The 25,791-nt window shown below is 40.7% G+C and overlaps 1 protein-coding gene across 2 annotated transcripts in view; it reads right to left on the bottom strand.

Annotated features, from left to right (window-relative positions):
• The window catches only part of sorl1 (sortilin-related receptor, L(DLR class) A repeats containing), a 164,666-nt gene that overhangs the window by 95,194 nt on the left and 43,681 nt on the right, over window positions 1-25,791 (bottom strand). For both annotated transcript variants that reach the window (XM_034239940.1, XM_034239941.1), the window contains exon 6: window positions 11,172-11,352. In XM_034239940.1, coding sequence (XP_034095831.1) covers window positions 11,172-11,352 — 181 coding nt within the window. The remainder of the gene's footprint in view (window positions 1-11,171; window positions 11,353-25,791) is intronic.

Here is a 25,791-nt window from a genome sequence, read left to right as displayed (position 1 = left end):
GTCCGCGGAGCCATTACGTTAAGCCCCCGCTGATTGGTCCAAATTGACCAATCCACAGACTTCCTCACACACTCAGTGCATGCAGCTCTGCTGATCTCTCCTCCCTGGCTGATAACAGACAGTTGGGATCGCGGCGAAATTCTCTCTGCAGACCCATTCTCACACCGTTTATCAACCTTTTTCTTACTCAATATCAAGCCACACTTATTGTTTTTACTTCGGCTGTGACTTTGTGTGTGCTCAGGGTGAGTTTGGCTGTGTTTCGCTGTGTATCGCTAAACAAGGAATTCACACCTCCACGGAGCTAAGCGCGATTCACAACGTCCCGACTGGTCCCGACCAATCGGAGCACACTGGGCTCACAGGGAGGGGGGGCAAGAGCTGCAACGAGCCGTTTAGTGGAAAGAGTGAATACACGTAGTTTACAGAGATGCTGTATGCGAAACAATGTGAGTTTGGAAAATTGCACAGTATAAATCTATTCTAGTAGACCTCAACAATGGAATTATGATCAGTGGAACTGGCCATGACATGTGACCTTTAAATCCACAACTCAGACTTTTTAATGAGTTGCTTACACTGAAATTGTAAAACTAGGGAGGGGTAGAAGGGGAATTTAGGTTAAAAAGTTAGGTGGAAAAGATACTTTACTTCCTTCAGTTTCATTTAGAATGAGAAAAATAAATACTTTCTCTTTGAAGAAACAATAGAATAGCAGCAATAGCAAGTGTCAATGTGGTAACATGGAGTTCTAAACAGCAAAGCTCTTCTGGGAATTTCCTGTAAAATACCAAAACACAGATGAGGAGAGGGCCAGGAATTTGTCTGTGGTATTCACTAAACTGTGTTGTTTTAAAAAAAACTGCTAGTAAGCAAGAGCTTCAGAAGGGAGTACTGTTGCACTTTGTAGAGGAATAATTACTCCTCCAATCTGTACTTCCTGTTTTCTTCTCCATCTGTCCCAGACTTTCTTTGCACAGAAACTGATCTAGATGAGAAGTAATATGGCTTAAAGATAACTGCTAAGATAAGAAGGCATTATAAATTAGGGCTGTGCAATTAATCGTATTTTAATCGCAATTACGATTATGGCTTGCGACGATTATGAAAACAGCATAATTGACAAAATACGATTATTTTGCTGGGTGCGCTTTCGCCTCTCCCTAAAAGCCCACTCGGCCACGTGGGAGTGACATGTGTTGTGAGTGTTCAGCGAGAGCGAAGATGTCAGAACAAGAGCAGCAACTCGTTAAAAAGAAGGGTAAAACTATTTCCACTATTTGCAAGTACTTTGCCATTACATTTCACATCGCTAAAGATATGTCCACTGTTAGCAACCAGGGCTTTAAGCAACTTGTCAACACGTTGGACAAGCGTTACGCGATGCCGTCTCGGTATTATTTCAGCAGGTCTGCGCTGCCTGCACTATATGACAAATGCCGTGGGGAAGTTGAGAGAGATGTGGCTTCAGCTGACTACTTTGCTACCACAACAGACCTATGGTCTAGCCCAGGGGTGCCCAACCAGTCGATCGCGAGATGTGTCTACAAATAGAACAACAATATTCTGTTTTATCGTTAATGTCCTGAAACATAATTTTCCTGTGCCAAAATAATGCACTTGAACGCATCAAAGCTTTGTGATTGGCCGGCGTCACATGTGTCGGAGCGTGGCTGAGGGTCTTCAGTACAGGTGGCAATATCGTCACCTGCCTGCGCTCATCTCTGAAACTAGACCATGTAAACAGGCTGTTGTTTCTTGCAAAAAATCTTTAAGAGATGACATGAGCAGCCCTACCAGCATTTGCCATGGTGGCCTACATTTTTTTTATTTGGTCTTAAATTGTAGTTCAACATTTATTTCCTGTTACTTCTGGACCATGACGGTTGGCCAGCCTTCAACGTTTAACTGAGTGGAATATGTTGAATATGTTTTACCAAAATGTTGGCTATATGTTAAGGAGTTTTCAGTAGGTTGTGACAGTGCACTGCATCATGTTTGATTTAATTTATTTTGGTCCAATTTATTTTTATTTATCATATTAATAATATATGTTTAGTATGGTTTTGGAAGTGCGGTCCAACATATTTGTTCTTGTTTATTGGTAAAATATTATTTGTTTTAAAGTTCAATAAATGGTCAATGAATAATCGTCAAAATAATCGTGATATCAATTATTGACCCAAATAATCGTGATTATGATTTTTGCCATAATCGCACAGCCCTATTATAAATGTCCCCATTACATCTATTAGGCCGGTTATCTTACTCCAGTCCCCCTGATGGGACCAAAGGCTGCATATTTAAAGTCTGATTAGCACTCTATTCCTTAAGATCCTTAAGATGTTTCTATATAAAACCCTCAATTTATGGCTCTTTAATTAGCTTAAGCAGCTTGGCACTGCCAAAAGCACTTGTAATATTTCATTATTCTAATCCAATTAGTGCAAACCAAAGACAGAAAAATGAAAGAAAGTAACTATGACCCCATTTACACGCAAACGCAAACGAAACGCAAACGAACCGAATACGATATCAAAAAAGTCTTCCGTTCACACGAGACCGCTCGAAAGCGCTGGAGACGCTGTAGTACATATGCCGGGTCTGTAAGTGGCGCCACAAAATACACCAAAAGCAGCGAAGAAGACCACAGAGCATGGTTGCCCTTCTGTTTATGCCACGCAGTGGATTTAGCAATATGTAGTTCATGTAATTCTCCATGTCCACTTGTTGCTGATGGTTGTGGTAGAGGAGCTGTAGATTTTGCACTAACATCTGTAGCTACTGACCATGCTACAGCAGTGAGCAGCAGAGGTGGGGCGATGGCTTCATTGTTATCAGGAAATGATCGTATAGGGCAGGGGTGCCCAACCTTTTTTGAACCGAGAGCTACTTTTAAAGTTGCCAGTCTGCCGAGATCTACCAGTCCAAATAGAGAGGCGTAGCCATTACTGACAGCCTCCTACCAGGTAAATACACACTTCTACTTGAATAAAACTGACCTTTGTACAATTAATACTTCATAAAATACTGCAGATCCTTTATCTTACCTCTTTCTAATCTACACACATACAAGTATTTAACTGAAGTTACACAACAGTGTTGTTGATAGAGTTGGAGTTTATTCACACGTCACATACTACAGTGGGTAATGTTTTCAAGAAACATTGAACAGTGCTGCCACATATGACACAGGGAAAAAAGAAAAGACTCTGAACCCTTTCTTTGCCATTATATAAAAATAGTGTTGCTACAAAAGTATAAATTAGGCTCACTAATAAGACAACTCAGATCTGAAGCTACACAGGAATCTGCTGCCAAAGTGCAATAAAAAAGACAAAATTAATAGAATCAAACCCTTTTTTTGTTGCATTTTAGTAGAGTATAAAAAGAAATGCCTTTAAAAATAGGATGCAAGCAACACTAGTTTCTTAAACTGAATTGATAATAGACTATAATCAATTTAAGTTTGCATTCTTATACCATTTTGTTCAATAATTATAATGAATAAGTTCAAACAAACTAAAACTTACAGCTGATCAATAACGGTATCTAACTTGAGTTTTTATTATATCAAAAACCTGTTGAAATGCTACTGTTATTTTTACTGTCCCCCAAAAGCGCGTCGCAGCCTCCAGGAAAGCTTCTTTCACAACTTCGCCGTCTTTGAAAGACTTCATGTGTTTCTCAAGAACGTGACTGACACGATAAGATGCTCTGGGAGCAGCCTTGCTCTTGTTGTTGGGCCTGGTGGAAATGGACTGCTGTGCATTTAGCTGTCCTTTCAGGCCCCTCCCCTTTTGGGAGCGTAGGGCAGAATTAGAAGGGAATTCCGTCTCGTAGCGTTTGTGCACTGTTTTGAAATGCCGCTCCTAAATGACCCTTCTTCGATAAAGCCACGCTTGCATTGCAGATGAGACAGATGGACTTTGAATTGGCATAGATACAAAAATAATCATCCTCCCACTCGGAGTGAAAATTATATATATGTTTTGCTTCTGCCATAATTGCGGTCTGTTTGTGTGCAGACTGTCACTCCTGTTGACACGGACAACGTTAGCGAATAAGTGCACTGCCCACTAGCCACGTCCCGACACATGGGGTCACGCCGGCCAATCACAAAGCTTTGATGCGTTCAAGTGCATTATTCTGGCACAGGAAGATTATGTTATAGGACATTAACGATAAAACAGAATATTGTTGTTCTATTTTTAGACACATCTCGCGATCGACTGGGAATCTCCCTGCGATCGACCGGTCGATCGCGATCGACTGGTTGGGCACCCCTGGTATAGGGCGTACACACAGATCTATCCACCTTGGGACCCGTTATCGTTTGCGGGGTCCGTTTCCGCATTTCCGTTACGGCCTCGTGTGAATGAACGGGCTATACGAAAGAGAAAAGTAGCGGATACAACCGTTTGCATTCTCGTGTAAACAGCACCTAAAAGGATTCTTCATAATAAAACAAATATAGATAGCTCTGCTAGCAGCTCCTACTTGCCTTTGTTCATACAAAACTTTTAGGAAGCTGTCATGCCCCTGAGTGATCCATTTAATTCTTAATTGTAGCATTAAAGAACAAGCTTGTATTTTTGTATTGCAATATATATTGCCTTAAATGATATTGCAATCTCAGTTGTTTATAACATAAAGCAGTACATTAGTATTAATGTAGCACAATATGGGAGTGAAGCCAGATGTGGATAGGCAGGTTTTAAAATTCAGTATGTCCAACTCTTAACTTTTATTTTTAGTTCAGAATGACGCTAACGTTGTACACTTTGGTAGCTAGCAGAAATTATGCTAAGACACAAAAACACAATAACCAGCAAATATAAGCAATCTACACAAAAAGTAATACATTACAGTAACCTATTACTGTGTTTCTTCCCATGGTAAAAGAAATACATGTACAGAGCAGTGGCAGTGCAGAGGCATAACGTTTAGAGATGTTTTTGATGATTGAATCGTCAAAAACATCTCTCAACTTTATGCCTCTGCACTGCCACTGTTATCTCAGCGCTTCTCTGGAAGTCAGTAATGACTTCCTATATCCCATATAGCACCGATTAATTAGTCTATAAACTCTCTGAGGAAACACTTCAGAAAGGAAACACAACCAAACAGAGCATGTGTTGGCAGTATTATGTTGCCCTCTTGAACTCAAAGGCTTTTACTTTATTTTCCAAGTCAGCGAGCCCCAGATGGATCAGTATTAGGTCGAAGTCGAATTTGAGAAGGTTTTGTTCTCTAATCTGCATACATATTTGGATTGGAAATGATTTAGAACAATGGTTTTATCTGTCCTGTAAGTAGGAAGATAATGCTACAATGAGTGCAAACGATGATCTTTATTAGGTATAAAATTAGGCTTTATTCTTGTTATCATGAAGTCATGGTTCACATACTATCCTTTATTTGCAGCTTTTAATCAGACATCAAGGTCATCTTCGACTGTTATCACCTTAAAAATGCCATTTCCATACTTACTGTAGGTCAATTGATGACAACACTCTTTTGATTACTACTGAACAAACTCTAGTGGTCAAAAGCTCCAGAAAAAACATAGTAAATCCACTTTGAGGTAAGGTTAATTGCTCAAACAATAATTTTAACTTATTTTCACACAGTTTGTACAGTTCTTACACTTTGCTCATCACAGCTAAAGCTAGCATAACACACTATTACATTACATATTACTTGTTAGACGCTTTCATCCAAAGCGACTTACATACTCAATACTGTGGGCAATCCCCACAGGAGCAATTTGGGGTGAAGTGTCTCAGGGACACAACGACATGCTGACTGCAGTGGGGTTTGAACCTGTGACCCCCTGATCCGAACACCTACGTACAACCCACTACGCCACACGCCTCCCTCACTATATCTGATATCAGTTCGAAAAAGCCTCCAAGGCTGTATTAAAAAGAATATTTTCCGTTCAACCGTCTACTGTTGTGAAATTGTTGTTGCTTGAGCTGTTGCACAACTCTACTCTCAGGCCTGAGAAAAAAGGTCAAGATATCAGTCAGATATCCTCAGTCTCTTTTGGTCAATATATCCAACTTTATCTTTAGGAGCTAACATTCGCTAACGTTAGCTAAAGTTATCATTTCACAGAGTGACAGAAGCAGAAACTCACAATTCCTTAGAGATCTCAATTAAGATGATTAAGATCTAGATGTGAAATATAACTTAAGGAATTCTCACTACAATTTCTGTCGGACAGTGCTAATTTAAAGCTACAAAGCACAGGGCTGAACAGCTGACGCTAGATTCTTATTTGACTGATACATCCTCCTGATGGTGCTTTTCAACACGGAAAAGACTAAATCCTTGCTAACCTTTTAAATGATGAATGATACAGAGTGGCATTTCCATCTCATACATGCCAGCATAGGTTAAATTGGGTGAACTCACACATTTAATGCAAATAATTCTTTTAACTGGGGGATAAAAAAAGGCCCCAAAGAAAAAAGAAGGCCATTGTCTCTGCCTTAAACCCTGCACATGCCTCGTTTTACAACGTCTTGCGTCACATCCCGAGCAGTAAACAAAACCACTCTTGGCAGTTGTTGGCCTCTCCACACTTTGAGGTTAACCTCTGCGTGTAATTGGACCACAATCGTAATTGCAAGGGAGGATTACTCGTTAGTTTGACCACATTAGCCACTGGTAATTATTGAAGCTGCTGTATATTTCTGACACTTTATTAGCACAGAGCTTAACACTGCCTGCTTGCTGTGTACCCAGTAAATTGCACCATATGCAACATGAATCTGCATTTACAGACTGTATTCATAGATCACTTGCCTTCCTCATCACATTTGCAAATAGCAGAGCAGAAAGCGACCAAGTTAAAGTAGATTCAGTCATTTGAATCATTGCATAATTAGCGCAGTATTGCAATGGAAAACATAACTAAGTAATAGTTACATTGAACTACATATCTTTGATGAAAGATGGGAAAAATGGGATGTGAAACACAGTCCATTACTAATGACCCTGTGGTAAGATCTGATCATTAATGTAGGTATGTATATTGATGTTGCGTTGGTTACTTGATAGCTATATAGTGGTGCAGAAACGAGTCCTAAAACCCGCAAATAACTTTTTACTTTTATCATTTTTACCACTTGCGGCTCCCTTGTCTCAAAGTCAGTTTTTTTTAAAAATGTTTGTGGTTAGAAGTATGAAGTAAATTCTGTGGTTCACACAATCTGAAGAGATTTTCACGTTTTGTCCTCCAACGTCAGTGAATACACCACTCGTGAATGTCCAAAACATTTACGTGACTAAAAGAGACTGCAAAACGTCATCACATAGTTAGTTTATAGCCTAGCGTTACCTATTTACTTCAGTCGATTGCATTAACGCTTCAAAAATGTGGTGTTAATATGTGGAGATTATCCTGCTTAACAAAACATGTTAAGTATCATGAATGTGTATTTGCCACAGAGCTTATTGTATGGGCTGAAATCCAATGGCAACATTCTATTGGATTTTATTTTTTTCAGATTTGTGGATTGTTATATAGATTGGTGTAAATTCTTACAATGCAGCAAAACAAAACAAAAATTGCAAAAATCCCTGACTCATAAATGCAGTATACAAAAAGCGACTAAGCAGTAAGATTTGATGCACAGCTAGATGCATTAACCTAGTATGATGAACTACCTGATATCAATAATCCAATCAGACAAATCTTTCACAGCTGACTTGTCTTACGATTACAATTGTTTCTCAAACACTGCAGTTAGCCCAAGCCGGAATGTCATGCGGAAGAAAGCAAATCTGTCCGAGGCACCCTGTGAAACGTAGAAGAGATCCAAATCTTATTCACCATCTGCTCCGCTGTGTGTTTGTCTGCTGCCTAAGCGAGGCTTTTTCTACACAAACACTGGAGACTAACAATGACAAAAATACAGCGCTTCACGTTACCGCCTGCCAAATATTGACCTAACGTCTGTTACACTCAGCACATTATGCTAAGGTGGGAAACTGGTAGCTCACTACATTGCTCAACTAAGCTGTAATACAAAGTGAGCTTTTAAAAAAAATGTATGCAGGTGCATTGTTGCAAGTTGTTAAACATTTTGAAATAGTTTCTGTCCATTGTAGCATTATATTTCTGTCTTTTGGTTCGGATAAATAAAGACTTTTAGTGGAGTGTTATTGATTAAAGAGGATATACAGTATTCTGCAAATGTTCAGGTTTCATATTTGTATTTTGTGGCTCTACCGTAACATGTTTAAATGTTCAAAAAAGGTGCTTTATTCTGCTCTGATCGGTTAGCTAGGCGGCTCTGTTGTGATTGGTCAACTGCTTTGAGGTGTACAGGAGGGAACTCTGGGATTTTAGCCTTTGCAGACCATTTACAAGCACACAAACCTAAATAATCCACTACAGGAAATGGAAAACCCCAAAATCATAAAAAGGCCTATTAAACAATGGGGGAAATACAGACAATTGCAGAAAAACAGAGTGGACTAAATTAAATTAAATTGAAACTTTCAATTTCCTCCAACTCTCACAACCAATTTTGTTCCCCTTTAATTATCTTACAGAACCATTTCATGTTCCTTCTCATTTCCAGATAACCTATTTAATAAAGGAGGACTGAAATTGTTTGTTTTGAAGAAGGTTTTTCAGGAGGTGCATTATCCTTGCTAAAAGTTATTTCTTATATAATCAGCGGTTATTGAGCAGTAAGTTGAATTTTAAAAGCCTGTTTTTTGTCATTAAGGGTTGGCCGATTAAAAGCAGAGAAGATACTCCATTTGTAATGATATGAAAGATTACAGGGTTCATACACTTTTTCACCAATGATTTTCAATGACTTTTCCATGACTTCTCAATGACCTTTACCTAATTTTCCATGACCAAATAAAAATTACCACTGAAAATGGTTTATTTGAACATGGAACAGGAAAATAAGGTCTGCATATGAAACATGTTGTGCCTATGTAAAACAAATCAAGTAGTAGGCTTACTAGCTTCTACGCTGAAGCAACTGTAGTCAGGGATGCAAACTCATCAGGTATGAAAAAGGTGACAAGGATCCGAGCCCCCGACCCCACGGAATATCGGCTTTAAAATGAGGAATAACAGGATGTTAGCAGTCAGAACAACTAAAGCAGCAGGTAATAATAACAGAAACGCCAAAGAGTCACATCTAATAGAAATATATAAAAGCATTTATTTTAATTGTGTAGCAGTCAGTTTATCATTCTGGCAGCACTGTTGAGCATTTTGAAAATGTATTGTCATGCCTCTGTGCAAGGCTTAGTCTTTCTATCTTTATAGCCACTGGTGTAAAGTAACTAAGATCATAAACTCAACAAGTACTATACGTGGGTACAATTTTTAGATACTTGTACTTTATTTAAGTATTTCAATGTTTTGCTACTGTATACTTCTACTCCACTACAGTTCAGAGGTACATGGTGTACTTCTACTCCACTACATGTATTTAATACCTTCAGTTACTTTACAGATGTGGATGAATGATGTGAAATATAATCAAGTGTTAAATCAGACTTTAGTTCCACCTGGAGTAAATCCACAAGCTACCCTGCAGTATACAAAGTCATTCAAACTAGCTGCACCTTTACCAGCTTTGAGAACACTTTCATGATCAATCATTATAAAACATATCATATATATTATTCTGAAATGGACCAATCTGCACAACGACTACTTTTACTGTCGCTACTTTCACTATATTCTGATGAGAATACTTTTCTGCTTTTACTTGAGGAACATTTTGAATGCAGTACTTTTACTGTATCATAGTATTCCTACACTCTGGTACTTCTACTTTTACTTAAGTACAAGATCTGAGTACTTCTACTTTTACTCTAGTACAAGATCTGAGTACTTCTACTTTTACTCAAGTACAAGATCTAAGTACTTCTACTTTTACTCAAGTACAAGATCTGAGTACTTCTACTTTTACTCTAGTACAAGATCTGAGTACTTCTACTTTTACTCTAGTACAAGATCTGAGTACTTCTACTTTTACTCAAGTACAAGATCTGAGTACTTCTACTTTTACTCAAGTACAAGATCTAAGTACTTCTACTTTTACTCAAGTACAAGATCTGAGTACTTCTACTTTTACTCAAGTACAAGATCTGAATACTTCTACTTTTACTCAAGTACAAGATCTAAGTACTTCTACTTTTACTCAAGTACAAGATCTGAGTACTATACTTTTATTAAGTACAAGATCTGAGTACTTCTACTTAAGTACAAGATCTGAGTACTTCTACTAAAGTACAAGATCTGAGTACTTCTACTTTTACTCTAGTAAATATCTATACTTATACCACCTCTGTTTATAGCCTATGAAAAAAACTATTAGAAAACAAAGGCTAAAGCTAACGATAGCAGATAGTGACAATGTACGCTAGCTAGCTAGCTCAACGATTCCTTAAATGATATTGCGACAGAAAAACTTTTCAGTTCACATCATGCTCTGCCGCTCCGACAGGGAGCTCTGCTCTGAACACCTGAACGGCCCGTTCTAACAGCTGTTCACCAGCGGCTCAGTCTGTACCACAGTGACTCCGCACAGTTAACGAACGCACCGTAGATAATGTAGCTGACCCTCATCCCGGAGCAGCAGAGTTCAGCCGACAGGCAGGAAGACTCGAGCACACAGCTCGCGCTTCATATATTAAAAAATAACACCATGCGCGTCATGATGGCACATAACGGCACATAACAGCTCGCGACCGCACATTATTTCGGCAATTAGATAAAATGTAAATTATATTTGACGCAACTTTAGTTACATTTCCATGACTTTTCCAAAACTTTGGGAAAAATATTGTTTTCCATAAATTCTCCAGGGCCTGGAATTTGCATTTTGAATTTCCATGACTTTGCCAGGTTTTCAATGACCGTACAAACCCTGAGATTAATAAACATGAGGATTTTAAAGTGATATTGGGTCTATTGACAGATCAATAAATGAGGTAATTTGTCAGCTCAAATTCAACCTTTGTAAAAAAAGTCATCATTACTCCGTACAACCTTTATGTGTTAGAAAAGGTTTTGATGTCAAGAATAACACAGTGGCAAGAGACCACCCCCTGCCAAATTCATTTTTTTTTAAAATGACATTAACCAAACACAGTTCAGCGTGCTCAGCTTCTCTTACCCGGGTGGTGGTGGCAAACAGGTACTTGTCTCGGAGCTGGAAGCTGTCGGCCTGCTCCAGGATCACCGTGCGGTTCTGTTCACTCTGGAAGAAGTCGGTGCTGCTGAGTATAGTGGAGACACCCTGGGGCTCATGTCTCTGGACCAGCACTGTGGTGGGGGGGTCATAAGGCTCCACGCCCCTGTGATAGGGTGAGGAAAGATGAAGGAAAGAAACGAGGGTGGAGGAGAGGGGTAGATAAGACGGAAGGGAGTTCAGAGGGGTGGATAAAGCAAGGGCAAGTGAGGCAGAAGGGTGAAGAAGGGGGAACAAAGAATCATTCTGTTAGGCAATTCTTTCTAATATAAAATATTAACATTACTTTGTTTTCTTCCAACTTTATATTAAAACAGTATTTCTAGTGGTTAAGTAATAGAGTGCATTAGGCCCACGTACAATTTCCTCGTTTATAACACGTGTTTGTGAACATGCATTTCATAAACATTTTATATGTCTCATCACCAAAGGATTTCTCTGAAGGTGTATTGAATCAGGATAAACATTGCCATTCATTTTAAAAAAATGCACACATTTGAACCAAAAGATGTATTCAAAACATCGACTTCTGTCACACAACTTTCTGCAAACCATCACATGCCTTTTTGACTAGATTATGCTACGACGAAGAAGGTTAATTATCATTGGAAGGTGACACACAGTGACAATATTTTTGTATTTCCTATTCTCATATCCCTTAAAGGTCAAACTTGGATAAACCAAAATTGAACTGGGAGACAAAAATGTGCACAGATTTGTCCCTTTGAGCAAATCCACTGAGAGCAAAATGATATTGAAATCAACTGATTTCACCACACAATTACGCCATTTGAGATGCTGTTGTGAACTGTTAAGAATGAATATCTCTTGGTCAAATCTTCACCCCAATTAAATAACAACTGTTAGAAAACACCTGGTTCCTTCCCAACAAGCTGATGGTACATGCCTGTGTACAGAAACACTTCAAGGTAAATGAACTACAACTAAGTAGGTGAATTTCAGCTAAATCCAATAGCACGATCTGCTGCCAAAACCAATTCACTTATAATGTCCGGCTGAATTGTTACACTGCCAGCATAGAGCACTGTGCTCCCTGTAGCAGGGCAACAATGGCCCAGTCGACCATTTTCAAAGTCAAAGCCAGTTTTAATATTTCCCATGGGCCACAAGGTTGTTCAGTGGTTAGCACAACAAGAAGCTTTGAGGTTTGACACACCTCTTTTTCCTCCGTAAGGACTTTGCCTGTTCCCCCAGTAGTACGTTTCAAGTTTAAGTGGTGTGGTTTTTTTTCATTTCCCAGACATGGAGGGAATATAAACTGAGGCTCTAAAGAGATGTATCTTTGTTTAGGTTTGAAATGCAAAAGTATCCAGCATAATTTCCTTTAGATGTCTCATTTAAGATACCATTCCAGCTTGGATAACTTTACTCAGAGGTAAGAGTCTACAAAATAGGCACTGAATCCTTCTTATTAACCTAAAATAAGAATTAGTCTGTCTTTCATTCTTACAAAGACTGCTTTTTAGCTATAAAAAACGCCACATTTCAAGATGTTAAATGTCAGCACAAAATAGAGACAATGAGCATGTTCAAAACTAAAATGTCCCCATAGTCAAAATGAAGCTTAGCGCAAGTTCAATGAGGAAGACCAATACCCCCTGGTGTTACACGTCACTTCAATCTCCTCTCCCATTAAGTAATCAGGGGCGTTACTCCCCAGCTAGCCAATCATCGCACCTGCTAACCCCTTTAAATCTGCTCTTCCCTCTCTGTCAGTTGTCATTTCAGATGTCAACGCACAAGTATACGCGTCACTGTGTTCATGGTTAAGGCAAGCAGCAGTAGGGCTTCGTCCCAGCTCCAGGCATATATTCATCAGCTCCGCAGTCTTGCGGATTAAGCTACAGGCGGCGTTCCCCAGTCGGCTAGCGGTTCCAGCCGGCCGCCCCGCAAACCCGGACGCGGGAGGAAAAGATAAGGAAATCGGCTCCACGGAAGTTCCTCCGGCTTAATGGAAATGGCCTATTTCACACAAACAATTGACGCACACCTTCAGTCTCTCGATAGGGCATCACTCGCATTAGGGCCGTTCAAATGCGGCGCTTCCGGCTTCACGCGGAACGGGCCCTCATCGCATGCGAAGCTTACCCATCTCTGGCTTCAACCACAACCCCTCCTGCAGGCAGGCAGGGCTTAAGCTACATCCCATTGAAGCTACTTCTCCTCCCGGCTCAGTAGTTACTACTGGACATGGCGGCTAGCAGGTTCATTGCACAGTCAGGCTCTCGCCTCTCTTTCCTGCGCCTCACCTCTAAAACAGGCGTCAGGGTAGCGCTGGCAAGAGGCAGTTGCAACAAATTCACGAGATGTTCGTTATATCGTTATGACATTAGGGTCATGCAGAGTGAGATCGCTACCCCTTTAAGAGAGGGGTGTGGCGCGTGCATGTGTGCGCGGGTATAGTAGAGCGAGTGAGTGAGCGGGATATATATGTTTCTATCCATCTCGCGAAACAGAAGAGCTAAATAAATGCAACGACCTCCCAAGTAGAGCTCGCCTCTCTCCAGTCATTCCGATAATGGGGTTATTGAACCCGAAGCGCGTTGCTTCTGCCCTGGGAGACGACAGAGAGTCATTCCCCCCTGTTTCCTCGACTACGGTCGGGAGCCGACAGGAAAAGTTCAACAATATGCATTGCTACTTTTAGTTCAGGGTTAAGGTGAGTTCCAGGCAGTGTTGGGCGTAACGTGTTACAGTATGGAGCTTCAGTAACGTATTACTTGCGTACGAAGTGATGTAACGCATTACTAATGCAGTTCGGGTCATTACTACCCGTTACAATGCTCAGTAAGGAACGCAGTTTCAAGCTTCAACACAGTAGCCTATTACCTGAAATGGACGGTGTTTCGTAGGGCTTATTTTCCTCAATGACCAAGTCGCTGCACATTATCCCGTTTATGACACGACCATACTAAATAAATTAGGAATTGACTCAATTAATTGAATGATTTATTGACTGAATAAGTCAATAAATCATCATGACGTAACTGTTTACGTCGCCGTTTTTCTCCCAATACCGCTGTCAAACAAACATCAATAGAGGATTGTGTCGGGTAGTTTTTAATTATACGAAGCAGATTCAATCAGAACTATTTCTTCAAACTATACTTTTTCTAGAATGCCGTGATGTATCGGTCATCATGTAGTTCAGCGGCATTAACGCCGCTGCAGGCGTGTGCACCGGAGCTTATTCCATCGTCAACTCACACGCCAACGGTTGCCGTTAAGCACTCACTGTCCGACTGTCATATAAACAGCCGATAATTATTTCCCATCTCTTAGCAATGTGGTTCAGTATGAGTTTACGCCGTCGGCATCACAACACCGTCATTAAAGTTATCTGGCATCCTACAGGTGACGTTGCTTAGCAACCAAGCTAATCAGTCATCTTGACTACTGTCAATATCATTGCGGCATTAAACCGTTTCCTACACAATAACAGAATCTCAATACTGGTTAGTGCTGCCGGACTCGTATAAGCGTTTCAAGGTGCGGTCGCGTTCTATTCAATCGTTCAAGCGCTACTGCTCGTCACAACTCTATTCGCTTTAGCGTAGGCTACTAGCATGACTGGTATTGCTAAGGGCAATCTCGATGACAACGGTCAATGTTCCCCCTTTCTACGCACGGAATCTACGCCATCTAGTGTTCAAATACAACACTACTAACCTATAACTCCGCTCAACTGGGAAAGAGAAGAAGAAGAGAGAAGAGGAGAATCCTCCAGGAGCACAGCGTTCCTAATCATGAGGAACTATAGGCCCAGTCACACACCTGGAGTGCCTAGGCATCACATCAAGCTCATGGTATTAACGTTCCTCTAACCAAACTGCGTGCATCCACATAAACGTCTTCAACGACAGTTGCTCTTCCTCACCGGGCAACCGTACTTCGCATGCGGATAATCTTCGGCACGCCATCATCTCCCGTTTCTGGACGTGGCATCCGCCGGCCTCACGACGACCGCGTTTTTCCCCGACTCTTAAGGACGTGCACTGCACATCCTCCGTTTTGGGGGGAATATCTGCATGAGATCATCTGCCATAGAGGCACGCTCAGATTTCCTATCGCTTACACATTTACCATCACACTCGCTGGATCTAACGCTAGCGTCCCTCCATCATCCTCATTTCAGATGATAGAAGATGGTCTTAATCACTCAATCAGCTCATCAGCATCTATGACTCATCCCGGCGCACTTAACTGCTAATTAAGCTATACTATATCATGGGTCATGTCTCAGTATTTAACTAAGTGTACGTCTTTTTCTGCATGCATCCTGCACTTCATTCATATTCTCGGGTTCATGCTCACTTGGCTCGTGTTAAGCCAGGTTATGATATTCATGCATCACTGTACTCAAGCTAACAGCTCTCGTGCATTACTTGTCCACATCTCCCTCTTTGCCCGGACATCGGCTCGTGCTGCCAATCCAAGATCTCTTCAGTTTACCTATGGTAAATATGCATATAACTGGTGGTGGCGTCTTAATAGCATATCAGGGCTTTCGTTCAGACAGGTGCAGCCACCTCTGCTGCCATTCAAGGCATTTCTCCCTCATCCCTGCAACTCGGGACGGTGGTCCTCCTCTGCCTTCACATCCTACATCCGCCCTGCGGGTGCAGGTTGCGGCCAGTGGGTCAGCGTCATGTTTAACCCTGCGGGTGCAGGTTGCGGCCAGCGGGTCAGCGTCATGTTTAACCCTGCGCGTGCAGGTTGCGGCCAGTGGGTCAGCGGTTGTCTAAATCCGCTATGCAGGCGCTAACCATGGTTGGCGTTCACATTAACCCTGCAGTGATTCCGACATTCTCATCATGTCCCCGTGCTATCTCATTTCATCCACAGATCTCCTCAATCAGCCAGTAAGGTAAGAAATGCTTCACATCTCAGTACTTCTTACTTCTCTTCTCTTTGGGGGTTCATCGGAGCGGTTTTCCCCTCCCGAATGATCATCCTACAAACCGGGGCCTAATCTCCAAACATCAGTTAATTAATTGTTGTAATCTGTCAATCATCATTTTCTTATACCATGTGTCCCGGTAATAAACATGTATTTCATACATCACGTCTCTCCTGATTGAAATGAAGCTTAGCGCAAGTTCAATGAGGAAGCCCAATACCCCCTGGTGTTACACGTTACTTCAATCTCCTCTTCCATTAAGTAATCAGGGGCGTTACTCCCCAGCTAGCCAATCATCGCACCTGCTAACCCCTTTAAATCTGCTCTTCCCTCTCTGTCAGTTGTCATTTCAGGTGTCAACGCACAACCCTCCTCCACCCCTTCGTCCTCCTGTCTCCTAATTCAGGGCCAAGCTAATCCTTCTTCCTTCAGACCAGACCGAACCATTTATCACCACCACCAGTGTCTAGACCCCGGGGGGGTTCATCGGAGCGGTTTTCCCCTCCCGAATGATCATCCTACAAACCGGGGCCTAATCTCCAAACATCAGTTAATTCATTGTTGTAATCTGTCAATCATCATTTTCTTATACCATGTGTCCCGGTAATAAACATGTATTTCATACATCACGTCTCTCCTGATTGAACTATTTGTGTCCACTAGTGCACAGCAAGGGTGTTCTGAAACGGTGGCACGGAGAGCCAGTCAGAATGAATGAAGGAGGTTCACTGGGTCTTATCGTCTGCCTTCCAAATCAGTGTGTTTTCCTCCAGAGTCTCGAGAGCTAAACAGAGAGAGCAGTGTGTTGGCTCGGCTCTGCCTCTGTGGCATTCTTTCAAAGGTCCTTGTTCAACTGATGGACACTGTCTGGGCTTCATGAGTGCATGGAGGGCTATTCGCAGTCTGTCTCTGTCCCTTCCTTTAAATTAATGTCTGCCCCTACTAAACACTTCCCTAAACCCAATTCCTTCCTTGTTTTGGCAGTTTCTCATTTTCTGACAGCTCTGTTTGTCATTTGGTTAGTGTTTCCCTAAAATGATTTAGAAGGAAAATACTACCCATTTTAGATTGGACTGTCCACATTCACATATTCTTTTTTTTAGTTCCTTATTCGTGACTTTGTTGCATGACTGGGAGGATAAGATAATAGGTTGCATGACAAGGTAAAAAGATATCACAAAAGATAATTTAACGAAGTATTGGCGCGAAGTATTGGCACGAAGTATTTGCGGCATGTATGGGCGCAATGTAGCGCCGCTACGGTGAGGTAACGCCGCGAGGTAATGCCCATCGCCACAAAGTATCGCCACAAAGTATTGTCTTGAATAATAGGCAACAACGGCTCTCACGGCCGAATGTCAATTGGTCTGTTTTTAAAACAATTAAAAAACTTTACAAGGACATGTTGACTCGCACAGGCATATTTGCTCTTAACCTTTGTTGAACAGTGAACATTTTTTGTCAACCCTCCCGTTTATCCCTCTTTTAAGCCTAGCTGCTTCATTTCTCTCAGTGCATTTAAGTCCCTGCAGGATTTGTAGTGTTGTCTGTAATCCACATGGAAAAAGAGATTGTACTTCTCATTGTATGCACAGAGGATTTTACTGGGTCTGTCTCCTAGCTGTGAGATCAGAGGATTAGGAGTTGGGTGGGGGACGTACCAATCACAATGGTTTGCTTTTAAATGCATCCAGCAGCAGACTGAGAGTCAGGCTTGAGTTTCTTTGGCTTTCAGCACCCTAAGAATGATAGGCAGCACAACATTAGCACCCCATGCTAAAGCCAGAACAAACAGGATTAGACCCAAATTGGATAGAACCACGGGGGGAAAGTTTAAGATCAATCATTACTTGCCCTGCCTTTGTCCTCAAATAATTTGCAGTTACTTTTGGTTGGTGCACCAATGCAGTGGTGTAGCTTTAAAACAGACTTAAACATATATTTGAGGTTGCTTTTAATTCTGTATAAATTCAACCTCCTATTTGTCAAAGAAAAATGTGTTATTCCTTTTTTAAAACATTGGTGTGGCCTTACTAGAAATGTGCTTGCCAGGATGAGTTCCCTGGAGGCTTAAGAAATCTGATGTATATTTACAAATTTCAAGCTTTTATCTTATTAGTAGGTAAGCATATTTTTACATTCTGAAAATATATTTTGCCTCGCTGTTTTAAAGTAAAGCCATCTGAATTCATTAAAGATGTTGAAGCAAGTTGTCATTAATGAATGATGGAGAATGGTGTGTGTGCACAAATGTGGAGTCACTGAGGAAAGGTTTTGGTCTCTACAGCCAATTAAACGTTCTTCTTCTCCAACTTCAACTAATATTTCAACTGGTTTTAGAGCCACATTTAAACTTATAACGACATTAATTTGTTCCTTTAACTGACATTTTAACATTAACGTTTCAGTGTTAACTGGTCAAATGAGCTTCCAGCTCTTCAACAGTTAGATAAACTACTTCATTGTTTCATTGTCAGAGACAATTTAACTCCTTTAAGGGCATCGAATCAAAACAACCATATTTAATGTTCTCATTATTACACCAGCTGGTTTTGTCTGCTTTCACATTTTTAGTTTTTTCTCTATTCTTTTGAATGCTAATAATTCACCTGACACTATTACACAACCTTTCAGGGATTTAAAGGGGCCCCACTATGCTCATTTTCATATTTATATTGTATTGTTTGCCTCTACTGTGACATGTTTAATGTTCAAAAAGTGTTTTATCTAGGCCTTAGCCTATCATGAACAAAGTGTTGGAGCTCTAACAATAGAATTGAGAGAGTTGCATAGTGATGTCATTACGTTACAGGAGTAAACAAAGGAGTTCAATTGAGGTGTTTCAGGCAGGGTGTGAGGGAGAGAAATTCCCTCTGTAGGTAACTTTGGGATTTTAGCCTTTGCAGACCATTTACATGCACAAAACCTATATAACACAGTACAGGAAAGGGAAACCCCCCAAAAAGCATTATAGCGACACTTTAACTTCAACCCACACTTCTGTGATTGCAATGAGGATATTGTAAAATATAAAGTTATTTTGCATTGGCTGTTATCAACATAGGTTGTTTTTCACTACAAACAAACAAAACTGAATTACTTAAAGTCCACAATGTTTGTCCTGAATACATCTTGCTTTGTTTTCAAAGAATGACATCGTGTTTGTATCTCATATCAAAATATATTTCCTGGTAGGTTTCTGCTGTATCAAAGGCCTTTCAGATCTACAATACACTGAATATGATCACAGTGAGGTGTGTATGTGGATGTGTGCAGGCAAACTTTGTTTCCGTGATCTGTCTGAAGGTGCTTCCATCGAGCACACAGGCAGGAGAAAATGCATAGAAAGGAAGCTTGTGATATTTATTCAAACTAAAACTCATCCATCAGCTCAGTCTGTTTTATTGTTCAGTACTGTTTTGAAATGTCCTCTTTTTGCCAAAATCTTAAGCACAGCCTTGTAAGCCAACGGCTTTATTCAATTTAAAGTAAAAGACTGCTGAAGAGTTTGGCATAGAAAAGGGTACGTCTTGCTGTTGGCAACAGTGCAGTACGAAAGGCTCTAAAAGGAAGGCTACTTCCACAAAAAAAGTATAGCTTTTTTCAAATTGGGTTAAAGCAGACTATAAAATCCACTATTTTGAAACACAGTAAGAGTGAGGCGTCCTTTTGTTCAGAGGGCAGAGGTACTGGTCTTTTGAAATTGTATTACAAATCATTCACACAGCAGACAAACTAGGTTCGACTGAAATGACTCTTGGCGTTTCGTAAAAAAACTAACAATTTCTTTATCAGCACCATGAGGACAAATAAGGTACAAGGCTAATGTTAAAGGTCACATGTCATGCTTTTCCGGTTATTACCCGTCCCCTTGTGTGTTATAAAGGTTTTTATGCATGTAAGCGGTGTGCAGAGTCAAAACCCTCAAAGTACACCCTGTAGCAAGTAAAACTCTAAAACAGAAAATACCTCCCCAAAACGCCTCGTTGGTGAAACGTCATCCAGTAGACATGCCCAGAACTATGACGCGATACGGTCATGCGGTACCCGGAACCAAATGGGCCAATCCGTGGAGCCGTTACGTTACATCCATGGAGCCATTAAGTTAAGCCCCCGCTGATTGGTCCAAATTGACCAATCCACGACTTCCTCACACACACACTCAGTGCAGGCAGCTCTGCTGATTTGTCCTCCCTGGCTGCAGGCTGATAACAGACAGTTGGGATCGCGGCGAAATTCTCTCTGCAGACCCATTCTCACAGCGTTTATCAACCTTTTTCTTACTCAATATCAAGCCACACTTATTGTTTTTACTTCGGCTGTGACTTTGTGTGTGTTCAGGGTGAGTTTGGCTGTGTTTGGCTGTGCATCGGTAAACAAGGAAATCACACCTCCACGGAGCTCAGCGCGATTCACAACGTCCCGACTGGTCCCGACTGGTCCCGACCAATCGGAGCACACTGTGCTCACAGGGAGGGGGGGGCAAGAGCTGCAGCGAGCCATTTAGTGGAGAAAGTGAATACTGCTGAATACACATACTTTAAAGAGATGCTGTATGCGAAACCAATGTGAGTTTGGAAAATTGCACAGTATTTTTCTATTTTAGTAGACCTCAACAATGGAATTATGATCAGTGGAAATGGCCATGACACCTCTCCTTTAACATTTTGCACATAACTACTTACATTTATGTTCACAGCGTTAAACAGAGCATAAATATTGGATGAAGCAAAATACTTGTCATGTTTCCAAAAGTACCATTTATTCCACTTAACGCGTAGGGAGAACCTATATAACTGCCAATTTGGAGCAATATATATATGATGCCATACATAAACTGAATAAAAGATGTAATACATGACATCAATCATTTAAATAAACACCTGATGTAGCAGCATTTTATTATATAATCCAAGAGCAAGAATTCCAATGCATATGGTAGTCTCCGTCTTTGGTGGTCTCTCATCTCAGTTTTATATAAAGTCAGTGTTCTTTCATTCCCCGTTTCATATAATTCTGCTCATTTTCAGGTTCAAATGTATATGTTGTGCCTCTACTGTGCTTCAATGTTCAAAAAACTCTTTATTTTTCTCGTACTGCCTGTGCTGCAGCAGCTCTTTTCACCCTCTGTCTGAAACCAGAGCCCAGTCTGCTCTGATTGGTTAGCTGGCCGGCTCTGTTGTGATTGGTCCACCCCTTAGCGATCCTTAGCCTATTATGTACGATGTGTTTGAGCTAGGGATCGACCGAGATGGTTTTTTCAAGGCCGATACCGATACCGATTATTAGTAATCAAGGAGACCGATAACCGATATACATTTGCAGTAAAATCTGAAAATCTTGGTGTCAAAATGTAGAATAACACAAACTCCAACACAACTCAACACAACTTCTTTGAAATGCATTTAAGCATATATTATGTTTAATGAACTTTTAAACATCTTACAACTGGTTTCCTCTCTGTGCCCTTTTCTTTAGTGCAGTCATCTGCAATGAGTTAGAGAGAGAGACAAGAAGTGGGGCTGCAGGCTGACATGCTTAACTAACAATAATGCTTAATTTATTATATCAAAACAATGCCTGTCTATCTAGCATAAAATCCCAATAAGCTGCTAGCAACTGCAAAACACTAGTGCTAGCTAATGTTTTGCAAACTATTAAAAGTGAGGCTATTACAGTAGACCTAACGTTAGTCTAGTAGCCTCACTTCTAATATTTTGCTAAACATTTGCTAGATACATGTTGGCTAGCTAATGAGCTTCACATATCAACCCCCCCCCCCTCCGCACCACAGTTACTCCGCTGCGAGACGCTGCACGCACCCCCAACTCTGACTGACTTCCCGCGTCCCTGTGTAACTGGGAAACTGATAGAATTGGATCATAAGATCGTGGTGTTTTTGCAACTTCAGCATAGGGGATAGGGATGTTTATTGAACTTCGGTTTAACACATGTATGGCTCTGCCGCTCAGCGATGCTGCTTGCTTCAGTCTGTGTCTGCGTTCTTTCGCACCTGCCTGTAATCTGAGAAGGTCCCGCCTCTCTGGCTGGCTCCCGCCCGGAAAATCTTCAGTAATAGCCTATCAGATAGCGCTGTGGGCGGGACATTGCTCGTGTACACAGAGTGGTGACTGCAGCCAGAGAAACGGCCGCATCAAAGCCAAAGTTTTATCGGCAATTTGATTAAAAAAAAGGCCGATACCGATAATCGGTCAAATGCGGAATATTGGCCCCGATATTCGGCCAAGGCCGATTATCGGTCGACCGCTAGATTGAGCAATAGCCAACAGAAGCGTGAGTGTTACATAGTGATGTCACTAGAAGTAACCAAAGAGTCAGGAGGCTTATCAGTCAGGAGAGTGGGTGGGAGGTAAAATATATGAACAGAATCGAAAATCTTATGAAAAACATTATGAATACTACTTGATAAAAATGTGTCTAATATTTGAGCCTTGTTCTTTTAGCACAACCCGCCAGGGTGAAATGGACTTGGTATAAGATAAAAATGAATATGTTCTTATTGATGTGCTTGAATCATTTAGATGAGTCAGCTCCTACAGCCGGTCGAATAATGCTATAATGGATCTTTAGATCATCATCACACTGATCCTGGCATGATTTAATGAATCAATATCGGCTGAAATACAGCTGATAAAAATCCAATACTTTCTTTTCTGAACTCAACAATTTAATGTCCCTATCCGCTCTCCTTCACTCCTCCTTGCATATACAAGTGAACATTTGGTTTGAATATGAAACATTATTTTTGAGTGACTCTGAGTTCTGACACAAAGGTATAGTCAAAATGCAAAGATGGGCTGAGCTTCAACACTGACAAGTCTTTTTATCTTATATGAAAGAGAGGCAACCATTTTAGCTTTACATTTTCACAGAATACAATTCACTTACAACCAACAACAGCTTATTATATATTTATTGTGTGAGTAACGTGATTAAAGGGCATGTTTCTGAGGTAAAAGAATATCCACTTTGTAAAACTGTTGAACAACCACGAGTTGACCAGGTGATTTTGCAGTTCAAACATCTCAAGCAGACTGCCACTATTTTGTCTCTAGCTGACTCGAGCTTTAATGTCAGGAGATATTCTCCAATTAAACCTTCAGTCATATCAAATCAATCTTTTAAATATGTCAGATTTAGTGTTTTCAGCCAGGACCTTCAGTATTTTGATCTTGTAGCTTTTGAAAAAGCGTAGTGGTCAATAATATAATAATAAATGTTTAATCTTATTTAATTTAGGGTTAGGGTTAGGTATATACTAAATATTAAAATGATTCCGATCTGGATGGAGGCCTACAAACCTGACCAAGACATCGCTAGTGTTTCAAGTCGTCTTGAATATGTCATTCCTGATATTATTCACACGACTTGCTTTGTAGTTACATTTCTCACACCCCGCTCTACTTCTGCTAATGAGAGGTGTGACGGTGAGAAGCCATCACTTCTGGGCTTCAATGTAGAGTATAACCGCTTGATGTTAGGCTTTGACATTCATGTTCATATTGATGCACTGATGAAATATAAACAGCCTACAGAGGAGGGGCGGCTGGTTCTCACTGTGATCCAAGATGATATGGATCACCTTTGATCTCCTCCGCTGCTGAAGCTAAGAGAGTTTGTTTCTACTTTACTTCTGTGCAGCTGCTGCTGCTTGAGGACTACAGGAAATGAACTGGAGGGCTGAATCATGTCTTGTAAAAAGCACATCTTCTTTTCAGATCACTTTGAAGGGTCTCTTCATGGTTCGTCAAGCAAAAACATAACAAGGACGTGACATCATATTTTCTCAATCAGCTTGTAACTATGAGAAATGCTTTGCTACATGAACGTGTCCAAAAATAAACAGCTGTTTTGTTTTATTATAATTTTATTTGTTCCTTCTATGCTCTTCTGACTGGTTTAAAGTGGATAGACTCGCTTTGAAAAGGAGATGTCAAATACATTTAAATTCAGATTAAAGGTCAATTCCAATCAATGATCATTTGCTGATCCGTCAATTTTCCTTGAGAAGAATTAGTAGGGCCACTGTAGGAGCTCTCACTCAGACGGAAAGAATTTGAATAAGTGAACATGAACCACTCAGCTTTAAGGTCTGGGGCCTCATTTATAAAGGGATATACGCTCAAAAAATGGCGTACGCCAGTTTCTACGCAATGTTTGCGATTTATAAAATACTAACTTGACGGGAAAACGTGCGGTCCTCCACGCAAACTCTAACCCATGCGTACGCACTAAGCACAACAACGGGAGAAACGAGAAACTGCGACACCGTTGGCAGAAGGAAGAATGGAGAGAAATATGTGGAAATAATACCATAAATAAAATGTTACCTCTCATTTATCATATATGAAGAATTCATTTTCAAACATTGATTAAAGCCAATCTTACAATGATTAAACAAACGCCTGTTTGAGACTCCTCAGTGCACACAAACACATAACTTGGAGAAATAAATAAATACGGATATGTTATTTAAAACCACCTCGAATATGTTGTGTTAATGTAATGAAATGTTTTCTCATAAATGATGCGGTAAGCAGGAGGACAGAATTACGTCTAAACTGACGCCGTTTTGCATTTCTATAGGTTGTAGATACGAGCATGGTTTTATATACTATCATGTTTAATCGTGTTTTATGACGTATGTCATGTCAAGACTTGATAAGTCGCTCGTAAAACACAGGAGGTATGGAAACTAAGAACACCATATGTGGTAAATTGTACAGCAAATATAACACAACACATTAGTTGTATTTCCTTTAACTGGTGGATATAGGGTTGCTGCGGGGGGCAGCGGAGACGCTGCGCACAGCTGATCGACAGCTGGGACACAAACCACCAAATACAAAACAATAATTCAGATCCAGTCGTCATGACTCCACTCCGGAGGGATTCCCCGATCATTTCTTACAGTTTCTCATCAAGGGGGGGTCTCCTGTCCCCGGTACAAACACACTGCCTGAGGAAGGCTATGTGTATTTTTTTTGTCATTAACTTTTTTCGGACCACTTATTTATTTATTTTGGTGACGATCGGACCTCCATGCTGCTGCTCTGGTTCAAACGGCATCCACCAAACAATATGATTTATCTCGACCTCCCCAAAATAACCAAAATCTGACACGGTGTGAGATGTCTTTTTTAGCTGTTCTGTCATCATTTCCTGCGATCTTCTTCCTAAAGTCAGTCAGAATGAATGGGCGTTTCTTTGACTATTTATAGGCAAATATGGGCGTTACGTGAAGCCCGCAAAAGCTGCACCGCATTTCGAGTTGATTGTGATTTATAAAGGGAAACCGGCGTAGGAAGTGTTGTACGCACTTTCCTCGCCGGTATGCAATGTTTGGTGAATCGGAAAATGTCGGAACATTTCTGTACCTATTTTTTGGATTTCTACTACGTAAGCAACCTTCCCACGTGAATCCTACGCACGGCGTTATAAATGAGGCCCCTGGGCCTGTTGAGCAACTCAAACAATAAAACCATTTACTTACCTTCCCGGAAACAGACTTACAGTGAATATGATCAACATTGAAACAGACATCAAATTAATCAAATATGTCCGCGATTGTATTTGCAAGGTTGTGTCACTTAAAATCACCTT

Source organism: Gymnodraco acuticeps, unplaced genomic scaffold (genome assembly GCF_902827175.1).
Source record: "Gymnodraco acuticeps unplaced genomic scaffold, fGymAcu1.1, whole genome shotgun sequence".
NCBI lineage: Eukaryota > Metazoa > Chordata > Actinopteri > Perciformes > Bathydraconidae > Gymnodraco > Gymnodraco acuticeps.
Note: the sequence above shows the minus strand (reverse complement) of the source record. Positions and strands in the feature narration are given on the sequence as shown.